The 19,638-nt window shown below is 42.5% G+C and overlaps 1 protein-coding gene across 1 annotated transcript in view; it reads left to right on the forward strand.

Moving 5' to 3' along the window:
* The window catches only part of POLN (DNA polymerase nu), a 587,345-nt gene that overhangs the window by 381,936 nt on the left and 185,771 nt on the right, over positions 1-19,638 (forward strand). The window contains exon 17 of the mRNA XM_053700310.1: positions 6,096-6,161. Within this exon, the coding sequence (XP_053556285.1) occupies positions 6,096-6,161 (66 nt within the window). The remainder of the gene's footprint in view (positions 1-6,095; positions 6,162-19,638) is intronic.

The raw sequence follows: 19,638 nt of genomic DNA on the forward strand, positions 1-19,638 counted from the left end.
TGAGTGAATAAATGTTTGGGCACTATTTTTCCACTTGACAGTTGCTTAATCTGTTTTTCTGACAGTTTCTGTTCTCCCTCACTGCTGTGTGTGAGGGGGAGGGGCCGTTTTTTTGGCGCTTTTACTGCATCAAATATTTCAGTCAGCAACTCATTGTATTCCCTGCATGATCCGGTTCATCTCTACAGAGCTCAGGGGTCTTCAAAACTTATTTTGAGGGAGGTAATTTCTCTCAGCAGAGCTGTGAGAATTATAGTTTGACTGAGATAAAAAACGTTTATTCTGTAATTTGTTTCCTGCTTTCAGAATTTGTTATCTTTGCTAATGGGATTAAACCTTTGCTAAAGTTGTGTTGTTTACAAGGATTGAGGCTATAACTGTTTCAATTTATTAATTTTCAACTGTCATAGATCTTCTGTGCTTCTTAAAGGCACAGTACGTTTTAATATTATTCTAATTGAATTGTATTTCCAAGTTGCAAGTTTATTTGCTAGTGTGTTAAACATGTCTGATTCAGAGGATGATACCTGTGTCATTTGTTGCAATGCCAAAGTGGAGCCCAATAGAAATTTATGTACTAACTGTATTGATGCTACTTTAAATAAAAGTCAATCTGTACAAATTGAACAAATTTCACCAAACAACGAGGGGAGAGTTATGCCGACTAACTCGCCTCACGTGTCAGTACCTACATCTCCCGCTCAGAGGGAGGTGCGTGATATTGTAGCGCCGAGTACATCTGGGCGGCCATTACAAATCACATTACAGGATATGGCTACTGTTATGACTGAGGTTTTGGCTAAATTACCAGAACTAAGAGGTAAGCGTGATCACTCTGGGGTGAGAACAGAGTGCGCTGATAATATTAGGGCCATGTCAGACACTGCGTCACAGGTGGCAGAACATGAGGACGGAGAACTTCAGACAGTCTAATTTTCGTTCCTTTCGTAATTTCAAAGCTGGAGCAGCATCAACTTCCTCTGCACCAAAACAGGAAGGAGCTGTTGCTCGCTACAGACAAGGCTGGAAACCTAACCAGTCCTGGAACAAGGGCAAGCAGACTAGGAAACCTGCTGCTGCCCCTAAGACAGCATGAATTGAGGGCCCCCGATCCGGGATCGGATCTAGTGGGGGGCAGACTTTCTCTCTTCGCCCAGGCTTGGGCAAGAGATGTTCAGGATCCCTGGGCGCTAGAGATAATATCTCAGGGATACCTTCTGGACTTCAAATACTCTCCTCCAAGAGAGAGATTTCATCTGTCAAGATTGTCAACAATCCAGACAAAGAAAGAGGCGTTTCTACGCTGCGTACAAGAGCTCTTGTTAATGGGAGTAATCCATCCAGTTCCACGATCGGAACAGGGACAGGGGTTTTACTCAAATCTGTTTGTGATTCCCAAAAAAGAGGGAACTTTCAGACCAATCCTGGACTTAAAGATCCTAAACAAATTCCTAAGAGTTCCATCGTTCAAGATGGAGACTATTCGGACAATTTTACCTATGATCCAAGAGGGTCAGTACATGACCACTGTAGATTTAAAAGATACTTACCTTCACATACCGATTCACAAAGATCATTATCGGTACCTAAGGTTTGCCTTCCTAGACAGGCATTACCAGTTTGTGGCTCTTCCATTCGGATTGGCTACAGCTCCAAGAATCTTCACAAAGGTTCTGGGTGCTCTTCTGGCGGTACTAAGACCGCGGGGAATCTCGGTAGCTCCATACCTAGACGACATTCTGATACAAGCTTCAAGCTTTCAAACTGCCAAGTCTCATACAGAGTTAGTGCTGGCATTTCTAAGTTCACATGGATGGAAGGTGAACGAAAAGAAAAGTTCACTCGTTCCACTCACAAGAGTTCCCTTCCTGGGGACTCTTATAGATTCTGTAGAAATGAAGATTTACCTGACAGAGGACAGGCTAACAAGACTTCAAAGTGCTTGCCGCACCCTTCATTCCATTCAACACCCGTCAGTGGCTCAATGCATGGAGGGAATCGGCTTAATGGTAGCGGCAATGGACATAGTACCCTTTGCACGCTTACACCTCAGACCACTGCAACTGTGCATGCTAAGTCAGTGGAATGGGGATTACTCAGACTTATCCCCTTCTCTGAATCTGGATCAAGAGACCAGAAATTCTCTTCTATGGTGGCTTTCTCGGCCACATCTGTCCAGGGGGATGCCATTCAGCAGACCAGACTGGACAATTGTAACAACAGACGCCAGCCTTCTAGGTTGGGGTGCCGTCTGGAATTCTCTGAAGGCTCAGGGACAATGGAGTCAGGAGGAGAGTCTCCTGCCAATAAACATTCTGGAATTGAGAGCAGTTCTCAATGCCCTCCTGGCTTGGCCCCAGTTGACAACTCGGGGGTTCATCAGGTTTCAGTCGGACAACATCACGACTGTAGCTTACATCAACCATCAGGGAGGGACAAGAAGCTCCCTAGCTATGATGGAAGTATCAAAGATAATTCTCTGGGCAGAGTCTCACTCTTGCCACCTGTCAGCAATCCACATCCCGGGAGTGGAGAACTGGGAGGCGGATTTCTTAAGTCATCAGACTTTTCATCCGGGGGAGTGGGAACTTCATCCGGAGGTCTTTGCCCAAATACTTCGACGTTGGGGCAAACCAGAGATAGATCTCATGGCGTCTCGACAGAACGCCAAGCTTCCTCGTTACGGGTCCAGATCCAGGGATCCAGGAGCAGTCCTGATAGATGCTCTGACAGCACCTTGGGACTTCAGGATGGCTTACGTGTTTCCACCCTTCCCGTTGCTTCCGCGATTGATTGCCAGAATCAAACAAGAGAGAGCATCAGTGATTCTAATAGCACCTGCGTGGCCACGCAGGACTTGGTATGCAGACCTGGTGGACATGTCATCCTGTCCACCTTGGTCTCTACCTCTGAAACAGGACCTTCTGATACAGGGTCCCTTCAAACATCAAAATCTAACTTCTCTGAAGCTGACTGCTTGGAAATTGAACGCTTGATTTTATCAAGACGTGGGTTTTCTGAGTCAGTTATTGATACCTTAATACAGGCTAGGAAACCTGTTACCAGAAAGATTTACCATAAGATATGGCGTAAATACCTATATTGGTGTGAATCCAAAGGTTACTCTTGGAGTAAGGTTAGGATTCCTAGGATATTGTCTTTTCTACAAGAAGGTTTAGAAAAGGGTTTATCTGCTAGTTCATTAAAGGGACAGATCTCAGCTCTGTCCATTCTGTTACACAAACGTCTGTCAGAAGTTCCTGACGTCCAGGCTTTTTGTCAGGCTTTGACCAGGATTAAGCCTGTGTTTAAAACTGTTGCTCCACCATGGAGTCTAAACCTTGTTCTTAATGTTTTTCAGGGCGTTCCGTTTGAACCCCTTCATTCCATTGATATAAAGTTGTTATCTTGGAAAGTTCTATTTTTAATGGCTATTTCCTCGGCTCGAAGAGTCTCTGAATTATCAGCCTTACATTGTGATTCTCCTTATTTGATTTTTCATTCGGATAAGGTAGTCCTGCGTACTAAACCTGGGTTCTTACCTAAGGTAGTTACTAACAGGAATATCAATCAAGAGATTGTTGTTCCTTCTTTATGCCCAAATCCTTCTTCAAAGAAGGAACGTCTACTGCACAACCTGGATGTAGTCCGTGCTCTAAAATTTTACTTACAGGCAACTAAGGAATTTCGACAAACGTCTTCTCTGTTTGTCATTTACTCTGGGCAGAGGAGAGGTCAAAAAGCTTCCGCTACCTCTCTTTCTTTTTGGCTTCGTAGCATAATTCGTTTAGCTTATGAGACTGCTGGACAGCAGCCTCCTGAAAGAATTACAGCTCATTCTACTAGAGCTGTGGCTTCCACTTGGGCCTTCAAGAATGAGGCCTCTGTTGAACAGATTTGCAAGGCTGCAACTTGGTCTTCGCTTCATACTTTTTCCAAATTTTACAAATTTGACACTTTTGCTTCATCGGAGGCTATTTTTGGGAGAAAGGTTCTTCAGGCAGTGGTTCCTTCTGTATAAAGAGCCTGCCTATCCCTCCCGTCATCCGTGTACTTTTGCTTTGGTATTGGTATCCCAGAAGTAATGATGACCCGTGGACTGATCACACTTAACAGAAGAAAACATAATTTATGCTTACCTGATAAATTCCTTTCTTCTGTAGTGTGATCAGTCCACGGCCCGCCCTGTTTTTAAGGCAGGTAAATATTTTTTAATTTATACTCCAGTCACCACTTCACCCTTGGCTTTTCCTTTCTCGTTGGTCCTTGGTCGAATGACTGGGAGTGACGTAGAGGGGAGGAGCTATATGCAGCTCTGCTGGGTGAATCCTCTTGCACTTCCTGTTGGGGAGGAGTAATATCCCAGAAGTAATGATGACCCGTGGACTGATCACACTACAGAAGAAAGGAATTTATCAGGTAAGCATAAATTATGTTTTTGCCTGTAAAAGAAAAATACAACCCCCCCAACATTAAAACCCACCACCCACATACCCCTAATCTAACCCAAACCCCCCTTAAAAAAACCTAACACTACCCCCCTGAAGATCATCCTACCTTGAGTCGTCTTCACTCAGCCGAGCAGCAATGGAACCAAAGTGGAGATCCGGAGCGGCAGAAGTGATCCTCCAAGGGGCGCTGAAGTAGTCTTCCATCCGATGAAGTGATCCTCCAAGCGGCGCTGAAGAAGTCTTCCATCCGATGAAGTGATCCTCCAAGCGGCGCTGAAGAAGTCTTCGATCCGGGCGATGTCATCTTCCAAGCGGGGTCTTCAATCTTCTTCTTCAGGATCCATCTTCATTCCGCCAACGCGGAACATCCTTCTTTCCCGACGGACTACCGACGAATGAAGGCTCCTTTAAGGGACGTCATCCAAGATGGCGTCCCTTCAATTCCGATTGGCTGATAGGATTCTATCAGCCAATCCGAATTAAGGTAGGAAAAATCTGATTGGCTGATTGAATCAGCCAATCAGATTGAGCTCGCATTCTATTGGCTGATCGGAACAGCCAATAGAATGCGAGCTCAATCTGATTGGCTGATTGGATCAGCCAATCGGATTGATCTTCAATCTGATTGGCTGATTCAATCAGCCAATCAGATTTTTTCTACCTTAATTCCGATTTTTTAGGCAGGTTCCCGGTATCAAAGACAGAGGCAAAAAGTATTAAGCTTAGGCAGGCTCCTAATAATCATCAATTAGCGTTTAAGGCAGGATACCTTATGTACTCAGTTAGGTTAATGTGAGATGAAAAACTGGTGTAGCAGTGAATAGCCATAATATGTCCCTGTTATAGGCAACATTAGTGCATTGTTGTGGCACTATTGGGATTCCAGCAGCGGTAGTTTTTTGCTTCAAGCCGCCCAGTGTCAAAGGGTTTAGGCGCGAATCTCGCCAGCAGCTTGTGGGAAAGGTAAGATCAGCACAGGTGCAGCACCTGGCCACACACCTGTGCTCCTCCTCAGGAACCCACAATTTGGCTTTGTTTTAATCAACTTTCTTATTTTCTTTTATTATCTAATATGCTTTCTGTGTTTGCAGACTCCCATTGATTTCTATGGCATTCAGGGCCTCAAGGGTGTCAGTTTGAATGATAGGTACGCTGCTTTGGAATAGACGCGAGCGTACCTGTTGAATGTTTGATAAAATGGCAAGAGGGTCAAATAGAGTTGAATATGACAGCGGATGATCAGTATTCTGCTCAAATAACACAAGCATCGACCTCCGTCGGATTGATATCGCGGGAGTGTATATTACGTCACACATTTCAGCATTTGACTATCTTGACGCTTTGTTAACTAAGGCGGATCAACTTTGCATCTAATTTGAAGCGGAATTCCAGCGTATTATCAGTTGAAGCATTGATAAATCTGCCCCCATGTCTCTTCCACTTCTGTCTACTATATTTTTGGATTATTCTGTATTTATTTAGTACATATACCCTTTGCCTGGATAAATAAATTGCTAACCGCTAACTTTTAATCTATAAGCAGAAGCAGTTCATAAAGCATATGACACTCTATTCAGAAATATTTTTATATAGCTCATTTTCTAGTCATGCAACTCAATAACTCAAATATTTTGTTTCATTTAGGGTTTTGTGTCCCCTACGTGGAATCAGACAGGAACAGTGAGTGGAAGACTTTCAGCAAAACACCCGGTACATTTCATTTATAAATTACACAAATGTATTTGTCTTATGAATTAAAACATGTACAAGAATTCTTAACAAATGTCACAGAAACGTCCCTTAACTCCTCAGAACCTGCTTACAGATAGGATCATGTTTCTATGGACACCTGGTCTATCATAGAGTAAAGTTTCATGACAGTAATGTTATTACATGCTGAGGACAGAGAAGAAACCTGGTCCAAGTAGACCATGTGACACTATTGTCATTGCTTAATGTTCTATTTTCCCAGAACACATATGGCCCAAGAGGCATACAGTATATGAGTGTCAATGTTTGCTAAATGCATCTAAATTCTACAGAGGTTATAATAACAAATAGGGAGGTTAGTTTTGTTGGATCAAAGTGGAAATCAGGAGCACCGGCAGCAGGTTGTTTAAAAAGTAAACATTTATTCTTTACACCTTAGTGTTATTAAAAATATTCCAAATGCTTGGCACAAACAATGGAAATAAAGGTTAGTTTTGTGCCTTGAGTCTCACTGAAGACATTTAATATTATTTATTTGTTTTTAAACATATATTAAAATGTCTTAAAACCCCAAATTTTTATACAACTTTCCATTTTACTTCTACTATCAAATTATTTCTTTATTCTCTTGGTTACCTTTTTTGAAGGAGCAGCTAGCTCCCACTAGTTCTTTGCTGGCCCCAGCCCTGTCTGTGGGCTAGATTACGACTGGAGCACTATTTATCACTCCCGTTCATGTGCTTACTTTGTTTTTTTGTGCGCGTCGGGTAATGCACGTATTACAAGTTGAAAGTAAAAGGTTTTAGCTTGTACACTAACTCGATACGCACAAACACCGAAGTTAGAATATTTTGACCGCTTTTACTCATTCCCCAATAAAACACTCTAATCGCACACAAATCAGATTGCATATTCCCAAATGTGCTAAAACGACATGAAAATATTAATATTTCACCTTCCAATGTTCTTTACAGAATATGTTCTATTTATTCACAAATACTTATTTCTACATATATCTGATGGTATTTTGGTACATTATATATAGATACACATATATATATATATATATATATATATATATATATATATATATATATATATATGCAATAGAAAATGGAGGATCCAGTACAGGTACAAAGTTTATAAAAGGGGTTTCATATGGGGTGCACACAGTTTTTTATCCACCAAACCTCTTTCCTTTTCAAATACTTTTCACCTTCATAAGGTAAATACATATATACACACATATAAATGCATAAATATATATGTACACATATATAAAAAATGTATATATATATATATACATACATACATATACATTTTAGACATGTATATGTATTTATCTCAACGTTAAAGCCCTTTGCAGTTTTTCTTTCTTTAACACCTGAGATCTCATATCTTTGAGCCGTTATAACTTTTTTAAGCATTTTTAAAAAAAAATTTTTTAATTAGATAGTGTTATTATGAGTGTAACTGTACTTTTAAATGTATTTTTTATGTGTTTTGTACACTAGTTTTAATTGCATACCAGTTAACCAGAGCTCTGAAATCCCGATATCACGACGAGCATTAAATTCAATAGCACTCAAGTGATTGTGTTTACTTTCAACCTGTAATACAGATAAAACAGGCTCGATATACTGAATATCGCTTGTGCGCAAGAGTCAGCTCACCAATTGTAATCTAGCTCTATGTGTGCTTTTCAACAAAGGATACCAAGAGCAAAAAGAAAATTAGATAATAAAATTGCATGCTCTATCTGAATCATTTAAGTTTAATTTTGACTTTACTGTCCCTTTATACATCTACATGTTTTTGTATCATAAGAGTGAGAATACCTGCATTTTTGTTGGATAGGTTTAATTTAAATCCTCTTAACCTTTTGCTGCAACAGATTGTGCGGCAATACTTTTGGGACCAAGCAGCTAAACATATTTAAAAAAAAAAAATTGGGGCGGAGCCTGGCTGTGCAGGAGAATGGCCGTGTGTGTGTAGTGCTCCTGAGCTGAAGACTAGCCAAATGCCATCAAAGCCCATAAAGTACTCCTGTACAAACTTTTAAATAAGCCTAAGAACCAAGGGGACTGCAGGACATTTATTTTAGTCCCAAGAAGAAATCTGTTATAACATTTGTCATGTGCCTTTAAGAACTCTGGCACTGCCCCTTGTGATGCGGCCCTGATAGAGATATACCGGGAGCCTTAAGGACAGATCGCGGGAGGACAGCACTTGTTCTCAACAAGCTGAAGGACCCTCATAACGCAGTGAGACCAGATCGGGCAACACCGCGGTGACACAGCAAGCAACGGCCTTAGATCAATACCGGACCTGTGTGTGCTTGTTGCGGCCGTGTTCAAGGAGGAGCACGAGACTGTCCCTGGTCGGAACCTTTGCCTGATCTATCTGGCTTGACATAAAACAAGCCCCCGGAACACCTACAAGTGGTGCGGTGCCTTGCCTAGTTACATACCGGGCGGTGTTGGCTGACAGAATACCTGCCGAAGCTGAGTACCCAAAAAGCCGGTAAGCAGATTAGGGGGATATTTTAGATTGAGTAGAGGCCTACCTGTCACGCTAAAATAACCAAGGCCTTCTATAGTGTGTCAATGTGAAGAGGCTGCTATTTGGGCCTTGTGTACTGTGTCGCAGCTTGAAAAAAAAAAAAAAAGAAGAGCTGTTTATCTCCAAGAAGGATCAACTGATAGTGTCACAACTATAAGACCTCTAAGCACAGTCTATGGTGCCCTGTGCCCCCAAGAAGGGGAGTGACTTTCATATTTTTCTGTTATTTTAATACATTAATAGTTCACTGAAGCCATCCCCTGATATCAGTACCCTCATCTTAAGTGTACCCCCCACACCTTACACTTGTGTTCTAGTTACCCCCTGAGTGAAGTGACTGACTTCTCTGAAAAGCATTGCAGATGGCCCAGAAAAAGCAGGCAGGCGCTGAAAAAGGCGCAAAGACCAGAAATATGAATTATTACATTAAATCTGCAGAGGTGCTGACTGGTGAAGACAATCAGACACCTGTACACTCCAGAGAGGAAGACCCTGTCTCTATGCCCCCTGATCTATCAAAGTATGTTACTAAGGGAGATCTCCAATCCCTTTCATCAAAAGAGGATATTAAAAGCATTGCTGCAGACATCAAAAACTTATTCAGTGAACTGAAGAAAGATCTATCTGAGCTCTCGCAGAGAGTAGTGGCTGTGGAGGACTCACAAAGCACACTGCAACAGCAATTAAAAGATACCAATTCCCAGACACAACATAACACCAATCTTATCCAGAGTTTATTAGAGAGAGTGGAGGACTTGGATAACCGCAGCAGGCAGAACAATCTGTGAGTGAGAGGGATACCGGAAACTATTAATCCAACTGCCTTGCCTGGTTATTTACAGGATCTCTTCCGCACAGTGAAAGGTACCCCGCTTGCAGCTGAAGTCATTATAGAAAGGGCGCACAGAGCGATGCGCCCTAAACCATCGCCGAAAGCCCCCCCAAGGGATGTTATCCTCAGAATGCTGAATTACAAGGATAAAGAGGAGATTCTTAGGTGCAGCAGGAACAAACACCCAATCGAGCACGCTGGGATCACCTTACAAATCTTTTTGGATCTATGCCCTGCTACCCTACAGAAGTGTAGGGATCTCCATTTTTTAACATCTGCCCTTCAGGAACACAAGATCCCCTACAGATGGGGATTCCCCACTTGTTTGGTGGCTTCTAATGGTGATAAATCTGCAGTTTTCCGCTCCTTCGAAGATTTAGACATGTTCTGCTCCACACTGGGTATAGCAGTGCCACAACCGATCAATATGGATAATCCACCACTAGATTCTGCAGGAACCTCCTGTCCGTCCTGACGGGAGAGGTAAGAAACTACATCTGTCTTTTCAGCTAAAAGTGCCAGGTCCAGGGTTTCTACCTGATGTAATTAGACTTTTCTTGGACTGAAATGTATTTTATATGTATTTAACATATTAATGTCTCACATACTGAACTGTTTAAATCACCCTGCCAGAAATCACATTTACCTGTTAAATTAGTATTTCCTGAAATTTTACTTGGGATCATTTGTTAATGTCATGTCTCATATCTGAATGTTTCCTGCAGTGTTGATGTGTATATGGTCTATGTGCATTGGGGATGGATGATGCGGTGCCTCTTGGCTACTGACCTTCCCTGGTGCACATACTATCCGCTTGGTTCTAAAATGTTGGTTCACCCATTTATTTCTCAACCTCATTGTTGTATGTTTCTAAATGTTAGATAAAATATGAATGTTGAATCATCTTGTATTAGGTTTTGTACGTTACATTATTTGTCAATAGGCTAGTCGCCGGCATATTCCCTCTAGAAAAGCCTTTACAGAGGCTAGTTGGTCTTACTGAGACCCGGATTTGCTGTCTTAGCTGCTATAGCAGATCTTACATTAAGCGCACTTTATCTAGCGACTACCCCCATTAAGGCCTAGGTTCTAGAAAGTCAGTAAATACATTCACATATTTCAATTACATTACTTTCCTGACCTGATCTGTACCCCTCCCTTCCCTTGCCTATCCCCTCTTAATCCCCCTCTTCTCCTCTCCCTCATTCCCTTTTTTTTTTTTTTTCTTTCTCCCTAATGTACCCCAGGGGCCGGAGCCCTCTGGCTCATCCTCTGAGATTCTTGACAATCAACGTGAAGGGCTTAAATAGTCCGAGCAAACGCTCCATAGTCATGAGGGAGTTTCATAAAATGGGTGGTGACGTGATTTTCATACAAGAGTCCCACTTTGCTAGACAGAAAGAGCCAAAATGGCATAATCATAGATATCCAATAGCTCTTTTTTCCTCTGGCCCCCGCAAGCAAAATGGAGTGGGTATCCTGATCCGTCAGGGTGTCCCATTTCAAATACATGAGACCCTTCGTGACAAGGAAGGCTGATTCATTATGCTAGTAGGCACACTCCACGGTGTTCAGGTTATGATGGTCAATGTCTACGCCCCGAATGTTGCTCAGCATATTTTTTTTAAGACTCTCTCAGGTAGATTGCTCGATCATGCCAAGGGGATTATCATCATGGGAGGGGACTTTAATGTACCTCTTATCCCCAAACAAGACACATCTAATGGCATCTCAAGTGTACCACACTATGTACTCAAACATATAAATGCGACACTTAGGCACCACCTACTTCATGATATCTGGCGGACTCTACATCCTACTGAAACAAAATTTACATTCTACTCTAGTCCGCACAGGAAGTATTCACGCATTGATTATTTCTTTGTAGACTCACAAGGCATTGAATATGTGCAGAGTGGTGAGATAGCCTCAATCACATGGTCAGACCATGCCCCAGTCATATTCCAGATGATGTGGCCCGATACACCCCCCACTTCAGCCACCTGGAGACTAGACGATGCTCTTTTGAATGCCCCTGACATTGTCGCAGACATCTCGGCCCAAATGTCGGAATACTTTGAACTAAACATGACAGACGGGCTGCCCCTTACAGCAGTTTGGGAGGCTCATAAAAGTGTTATAAGGGGTCATCTCATTAAACATAAAGCACGTTTGCGGAGGCGGAGGAGAGACAGATATGACCAACTGCTCTTGGACATTAAGTCACTGGAGGACTCGCATAGAAAGGACCCCTTAAACAGAGAAAAGGAAACTGATCTGATTCAGGCCAGAAAAGACTTCAACCAACTCCTTCAGGAGGAGAACCATAAAATTGCGACCTGGCTAAATCAGAGGTACTATGAGGGAGGAGACAAAGCTGGGAAACTCCTGGCGAGAACGCTTCGGAGATCCCAGCTCAAAGCGTATGTTTATTCCATGAGAGATCACACAGATAGGGTCCATAAGGATAGCCCGGGCATAGCAGAAATTTTCCGGCTTTATTATAGCGGTCTTTACAATCTGAATCCCACAGCGGTGTCCCATAGGACTGTGGGTCCTTCTCGGAGCCTCCTGGTCCGGGAATACCTTAAAGATACAAAAATGAAAGCGCTGGACTCCGAGGCAGCCGATTTCCTGGACTCCCCCCTGGCTAGGGAGGAGATAGAGGACGCTCTGAAGAGTCTCCCAAGTGGGAAGTGCCCTGGCCCGGATGGACTGGGCTCAAAATATTATAAGACCTTTCTGCCAATAATGTTGCCACACCTGCAATCCATGTTCAATTCTTTATCTAATGATAGGGCTCTGCCTTCTACTATGCTTGCTGCATATATTACGGTAATCCCGAAGCCGGGAAAGCCGCCCGATAAACCGCAAAGTTACAGACCAATCTCTCTGCTAAACGCAGATGTCAAGATTTTGGTTAAGCTGTTGGCAAACAGAGGCCTAGATTTGGAGTTTGGCGGTAGCCGTGAAAACCAGCGTTAGAGGCTCCTAACGCTGGTTTTAGGCTACCGCCGGTATTTGGAGTCATTCAAAAAAGGGTCTAACGCTCACTTTTCAGCCGCGACTTTTCCATACCGCAGATCCCCTTACGTCAATTGCATATCCTATCTTTTCAATGGGATCTTTCTAACTCCGGTATTTAGAGTCGTGTCTGAAGTGAGCGTTAGAAATCTAACGACAAAACTCCAGCCGCAGAAAAAAGTCAGTAGTTAAGAGCTTTCTGGGCTAACGCCGGTTCATAAAGCTCTTAACTACTGTACTCTAAAGTACACTAACACCCATAAACTACCTATGTACCCCTAAACCGAGGTCCCCCCACATCGCCGCCACTCGATTAAATTTTTTTAACCCCTAATCTGCCGACCGCCACCTACGTTATACTTATGTACCCCTAATCTGCTGCCCCTAACACCGCCGACCCCTATATTATATTTATTAACCCCTAACCTGCCCCCCACAACGTCGCAGCCAGCTACCTACAATAATTAACCCCTAATCTGCCGACCACAAAGAGCCGCCACCTACATTATAGCTATGTACCCCTAATCTGCTGCCCCTAACACCGCCGACCCCTATATTATATTTATTAACCCCTAATCTGCCCCCCTCAACGTCGCCTCCACCTGCCTACACTTATTAACCCCTAATCTGCCGAGCGGACCGCACCGCTACTATAATAAAGTTATTAACCCCTAATCCGCCTCACTAACCCTATAATAAATAGTATTAACCCCTAATCTGCCCTCCCTAACATCGCCAACACCTAACTTCAATTATTAACCCCTAATCTGCCGACTGGAGCTCACCGCTATTCTAATAAATGTATTAACCCCTAAAGCTAAGTCTAACCCTAACACTAACACCCCCCTAAATTAAATATAATTTTAATCTAACGAAATTAATTAACTCTTATTAAATAAATTCTTCCTATTTAAAGCTAAATACTTACATGTAAAATAAATCCTAATATAGCTACAATATAAATTATATTTATATTATAGCTATTTTAGGATTAATATTTATTTTACAGGTAACTTTGTATTTATTTTAACCAGGTACAATAGCTATTAAATAGTTAAGAACTATTTAATAGCTAAAATAGTTAAAATAATTACAAATTTACCTGTAAAATAAATCCTAACCTAAGTTACAATTAAACCTAACACTACACTATCAATAAATTAATTAAATAAAATACCTATAATTATCTACAATTAAACCTAACACTACACTATCAATAAATAAATTAAATACAATTCCTACAAATAAATACAATGAAATAAAATAACTAAAGTACAAAAAATAAAAAAAACTGTTACAAAAAATAAAAACATATTTACAAACATTAGAAATATATTACAACAATTTTAAACTAATTACACCTACTCTAAGCCCCCTAATAAAATAACAAAGCCCCCCAAAATAAAAGAATGCCCTACCCTATTCTAAATTACTATTTTTTACCTTACCAGCCCTGAACAGGGCCCTTTGCGGGGCATGCCCCAAGAAGTTCAGCTCTTTTGCCTGTAAAAAAAAAACATACAATACCCCCCCCCCAACATTACAACCCACCACCCACATACCCCTAATCTAACCCAAACCCCCCTTAAATAAACCTAACACTAAGCCCCTGAAGATCTCCCTACCTTGAGTCGTCTTCACCCAGCCGAGCCAAATTCTTCATCCAAGCGGAGCAAGAAGAGGTCCTCCATCCGGTAGAAGTCTTCATCCAAGCGGGGCAGAAGAGGTCTTCCATCCGATTGAAGTCTTCATCCAAGCGGCATCTTCTATCGTCATCCATCCGGAGCGGAGCGGCAGCATCCTGAAGGGCCTCCGACGCGGAACATCCATCCTGGCCGACGACTGAACGACGAATGGCGGTTCCTTTAAATGACGTCATCCAAGATGGCGTCCCTCGAATTCCGATTGGCTGATAGTATTCTGATTGGCTGTTCCGATTAGCCAATAGAATGCGAGCTCAATCTGATTGGCTGATTGGATCAGCCAATCGGATTGAACTTGATTCTGATTGGCTGACTCCATCAGCCAATCAGAATTTTCCTACCTTAATTCCGATTGGCTGATAGAATCCTATCAGCCAATCGGAATTCGAGGGACGCCATCTTGGATGACGTCATTTAAAGGAACCGTCATTCGTCGTTCAGTCGTCGGCCAGGATGGATGTTCCGTGTCGGAGGTCTTCAGGATGCTGCCGCTCCGCTCCGGATGGATGACGATAGAAGATGCCGCTTGGATGAAGACTTCAATCGGATGGAAGACCTCTTCTGCCCCGCTTGGATGAAGACTTCTACCGGATGGAGGACCTCTTCTTGCTCCGCTTGGATGAAGAATTTGGCTCGGCTGGGTGAAGACGACTCAAGGTAGGGAGATCTTCAGGGGCTTAGTGTTAGGTTTATTTAAGGGGGGTTTGGGTTAGATTAGGGGTATGTGGGTGGTGGGTTGTAATGTTGGGGGGGGGTATTGTATGTTTTTTTTTACAGGCAAAAGAGCTGAACTTCTTGGGGCATGCCCCGCAAAGGGCCCTGTTCAGGGCTGGTAAGGTAAAAGAGCTTTGAACTTTAGTAATTTAGAATAGGGTAGGGCATTTTTTTATTTTGGGGGGCTTTGTTATTTTATTAGGGGGCTTAGAGTAGGTGTAATTAGTTTAAAATTGTTGTAATATATTTCTAATGTTTGTAAATATTTTTTTAATTTTTGTAATTTAGTTCTTTTTTATTTTTTGTACTTTAGTTAGTTTATTTCATTGCATTTATTTGTAGGAATTGTATTTAATTTATTTATTGATAGTGTAGTGTTAGGTTTAATTGTAGATAATTATAGGTATTTTATTTAATTTATTTATAGTGTAGTGTTAGGTTTAATTGTAACTTAGGTTAGGATTTATTTTACAGGTAAATTTGTAATTATTTTAACTATTTTAGCTATTAAATAGTTCTTAACTATTTAATAGCTATTGTACCTGGTTAAAATAAATACAAAGTTACCTGTAAAATAAATATTAATCCTAAAATAGCTATAATATCATTATAATTTATATTGTAGCTATATTAGGATTTATTTTACATGTAAGTATTTAGCTTGAAATAGGAATAATTTATTTAATAAGAGTTAATTAATTTCGTTAGATTAAAATTATGTTTAACTTAGGGGGGTGTTAGTGTTAGGGTTAGACTTAGCTTTAGGGGTTAATACATTTATTAGAATAGCGGTGAGCTCCAGTCGGCAGATTAGGGGTTAATAATTGAAGTTAGGTGTCGGCGATGTTAGGGAGGGCAGATTAGGGGTTAATACTATTTATTATAGGGTTAGTGAGGCGGATTAGGGGTTAATAACTTTATAATAATAGCGGTGCGGTCCGCTCGGCAGATTAGGGGTTAATAAGTGTAGGCAGGTGGAGGCGACGTTGTGGGGGGCAGATTAGGGGTTAATAAATATAATATAGGGGTCGGCAGTGTTAGGGGCAGCAGATTAGGGGTACATAGGGATAATGTAAGTAGCGGCGGGTTTACGGAGCGGCAGATTAGGGGTTAAAAATAATATACAGGGGTCAGTGATAGCGGGGGCGGCAGAATAGGGGTTAATAAGTGTAAGGTTAGGGGTGTTTAGACTCGGGGTACATGTTAGTGTGTTAGGTGCAGACGTAGGAAGTGTTTCCCCATAGCAAACAATGGGGCTGCGTTAGGAGCTGAACGCAGCTTTTTTGCAGGTGTTTTTTTTCAGCTCAAACAGCCCCATTGTTTCCTATGGGGGAATCGTGCACGAGCACGTTTTTGAGGCTAGCCGCGTCCGTAAGCAACTCTGGTATCGAGAGTTGCATTTGCGTTAAATATGCTCTACGCTCCTTTTTTGGAGCCTAACGCAGCCTTTCTGTGGACTCTCAATACCAGAGTTATTTTAAAGGTGCGGCCAGAAAAAAGCCAGCGTTAGCTACGCGGGTCGTTACCGTCAAAACTCTAAATCTAGCCGATGGTTGAGAAGCCAGGGACAACACCCTCAAAGTTATGCAGCTGATCTCACACTCAGTCAAGGGGGGGCTGCCGCTCGCCTTGCTGTCGACAGATGCAGAAAAAGCTTTCGACAGGGTGAGCTGGCAGTTCCTTAGGGACACTCTGAGGAGGGTGGGCTTTGGAGATCGGTTTATAGAGATGGTCTTCTGCCTCTACTCGAAGCCTACTGCAAGGGTTAGGGTAAATGGCCTTTTGTCTGAGCCATTTGCTATTTCCAATGGGACCAGACAGGGGTGTCCCCTGTCTCCCTTGCTGTTCGCCATCTCGGTTGAAGCATTGGCGTGTAACATTTGTGACAACTGTGGAATAGCAGGATACTCGATAGGAGAACGAGAATATAAAATAAGTATGTACGCTGATGACCTGCTTTTCACTTTGAGTGACTTGAGGACTTCTGTCCCTACCCTCCTGTGGGAGTTTGCTAGATACGGTGAGGTGTCCGGCTTCCTGTTGAACGCCACCAAATCAGAGGTGTTGGGGGTTAATTTAGAAAAGTCTGTTAAAGACTGGTTACGTGAATACAGCCCGTTCCAGATAAAAGAGTCTATCTTGCTGCCTCCACTCAGGTCATATTTGAGTCAAACTATGCGACACTCCGACGCGAGGTCGCAGCAGATCTTTCTGTGTGGAGGCACAAACACATTTCATGGCTGGGGCGGATTGGTGTAGTGAAGATGAACGTTCTTCCTAGACTGCTCTATCTGTTTCAGACATTGCCCATTCCGCTCCCACAAGCCTTTCTCCTACAGTTCCAAAACTTTATTGAGTAATATATCTGGCAGGGGACTAGGCCGAGGATTAGCAGGCAGACAATGTACAAACCCAGAGAGGAGGGCGGATTATCCCTCCCAGACATAAAGCTTTACAGGAAAGCCATGATTTTACAGAGAGTAGTTGAGTGGTGCCAGGGAAACCCACAAAAAGAATGGATTTCTATGGACAGAGAGATCCTTCAGGTCAGAGACTTGAAGCCTTTGATGTGGATCAGTAGTAAATACAGGCCCTCGCAGATGGCGGGGTTTCCCCTTTTGGAGGAGCTCTTTGTTACATGGGACGCCACATTGCGAACTGATTCCCATATTTCTACCCCAATCTCACCTCTTACGCCCATTTTTGGCAACCCAGACTTGCCTTTGCAATCCAGGGCAATTTTGGAGCGGAGCACCCTCTTTGTTAACCGGGTGTCCAGCTTTGTCCATATGGGGCGACTAAAAACGAAAGATGAAATAGTACTAGACTCCTCGGACCTCTCTCTGACGTGGTTTACCTACTTGCAGATAGGACACTTTATCAACACTCACAAACACAAACCGCAGTTGGTGAGGGACACCTCCCCTTTTGAATCTCTATGTATGGGCACTTGGGCTCCCTCATCTATACTTTACTTCTACAACCGAGAGACAGCCCTCTCCCAAACTACACAAGAGCATGGCATGGTGAGCTGGGCTCTGAGCTCTCTAAAGAGGATTGGCAACAGATCTTCCGAGCCGTAAAGACACTGTCGGTCTCTGCTCGTATGCAGGAATCGCATTATAAATTCCTAAGCCGATGGTACCTCACGCCGTCTAGGCTTAACACAATCTACCCGAGAGTCTCGGAGAAATGCTGGAGGGTGTGTGGTGGCACAGGTACGATTTTACATATCTGGTGGGATTGCCCGCTCCTGTTAGACTTTTGGTCCTCCGTCTGGCAGGAGATTCAGAAATTGCTTGACCTTGATATTCCAAAACTCCCAGAAATTTTGCTATTCCATTTCTCTAACAAAATAGAGAATAGGGTGAAAAAGAGCCTCCTGATGTTGATGTTGTCGGGGGCTAAGAACCTGATACCTCAGTGTTGGAAGTCCCCCCAAATACCTACCCTCGCGGACTGGAGACAAGACGTGCAAAATATTCTCCTTTTGGAGAAATATCATTATGTTAAGACCGCGACATTAGACGCATACACGGAAATGCTACTGTTGTGGGAGGGTGCCGAGTCGGAGAGAAGTTAGTTGGTCCTGGAGCTTAGGATAGAAGGCTGTCCTGGAGTGGTGGATACTTTATGCTTTAATTTTTTTATTTATTTTTTTTCCCCCCCTTGATACCTCCCACCCTTCCCCTCCCCACCCCTCTCTTGATATCCCTCTCCTTTCTTCTTTTCCCTTGCCCTTCCTTCTTCTACCCATCTATACCCTGTTGTTGATTGTGCATATACCAGGGGGCTAGGGATGCTGGAACAAAGGCGCTGAGCGGCAAACCGGATAATATTTAATATATCTGTATATCTTAGACCTGTATTGTTTACGTATGTATTTGTCATTTAAGCATCATGTCTTTACTGTAAAAGACATGTCATTAGTTATTGGAAAAAATTTTTAAAAATGTAAGTGACGAGCTAATCACTATTCTTGATCTTGATTGACACTCAACTGTTAGCAGTTTGTTGTTTTCCTCTATCTAATACACGGGGACCCCGTGTAATTGGAGTCTCACAGGCTGTTATGCATAGCTGCTATTGGAATTGTTTATGTTGGAAAAAAAAGGAAAGAAAAAAGTGTCTGTCATTGCAAGTGAACTAATTGTTTTCTGTAAGTTTATTTTTCTCAATAAAGCTCTTTTGAAAAAAAAAATTCAAGTCCAAAAGGTATGTTAAAAGGACAGTATATAAACGCAGAAATGAAAAATGAATGTTACATAATTCCTTACTGTTGGGAAATACAACACCTGGCCACCAGGAGGAGGCAAAGACACCCCAACCAAAGGATTAAATATCCCTCCCACTTCCTCATTACCCCAGTCATTCTTTGCCTTTTGTCACGTTAGGAGGTGGCAGAGAAGTGGCAGAAGATTCGGAGAGTCCTGAAAAAGGGTATCTGGCCTTTGAGATAAGACTGGAGTTTTAAGTAGTTATGTCAACCTCTCAGTGAGAGTATTGATGAAAGTTAGAGTCTGGAGATGCAGGGAAAGTTTCAATGCCTACTTTCTCTCACTCAAGTTCATGTCAGGAGAGCTGCTATAAGACTGTTGCACTTGAGAGGCTGTGTTCTGTTCCACAGCATTAATCCTGGAGG

This window comes from Bombina bombina, chromosome 2, assembly GCF_027579735.1.
Source record: "Bombina bombina isolate aBomBom1 chromosome 2, aBomBom1.pri, whole genome shotgun sequence".
Taxonomy (NCBI): domain Eukaryota; kingdom Metazoa; phylum Chordata; class Amphibia; order Anura; family Bombinatoridae; genus Bombina; species Bombina bombina.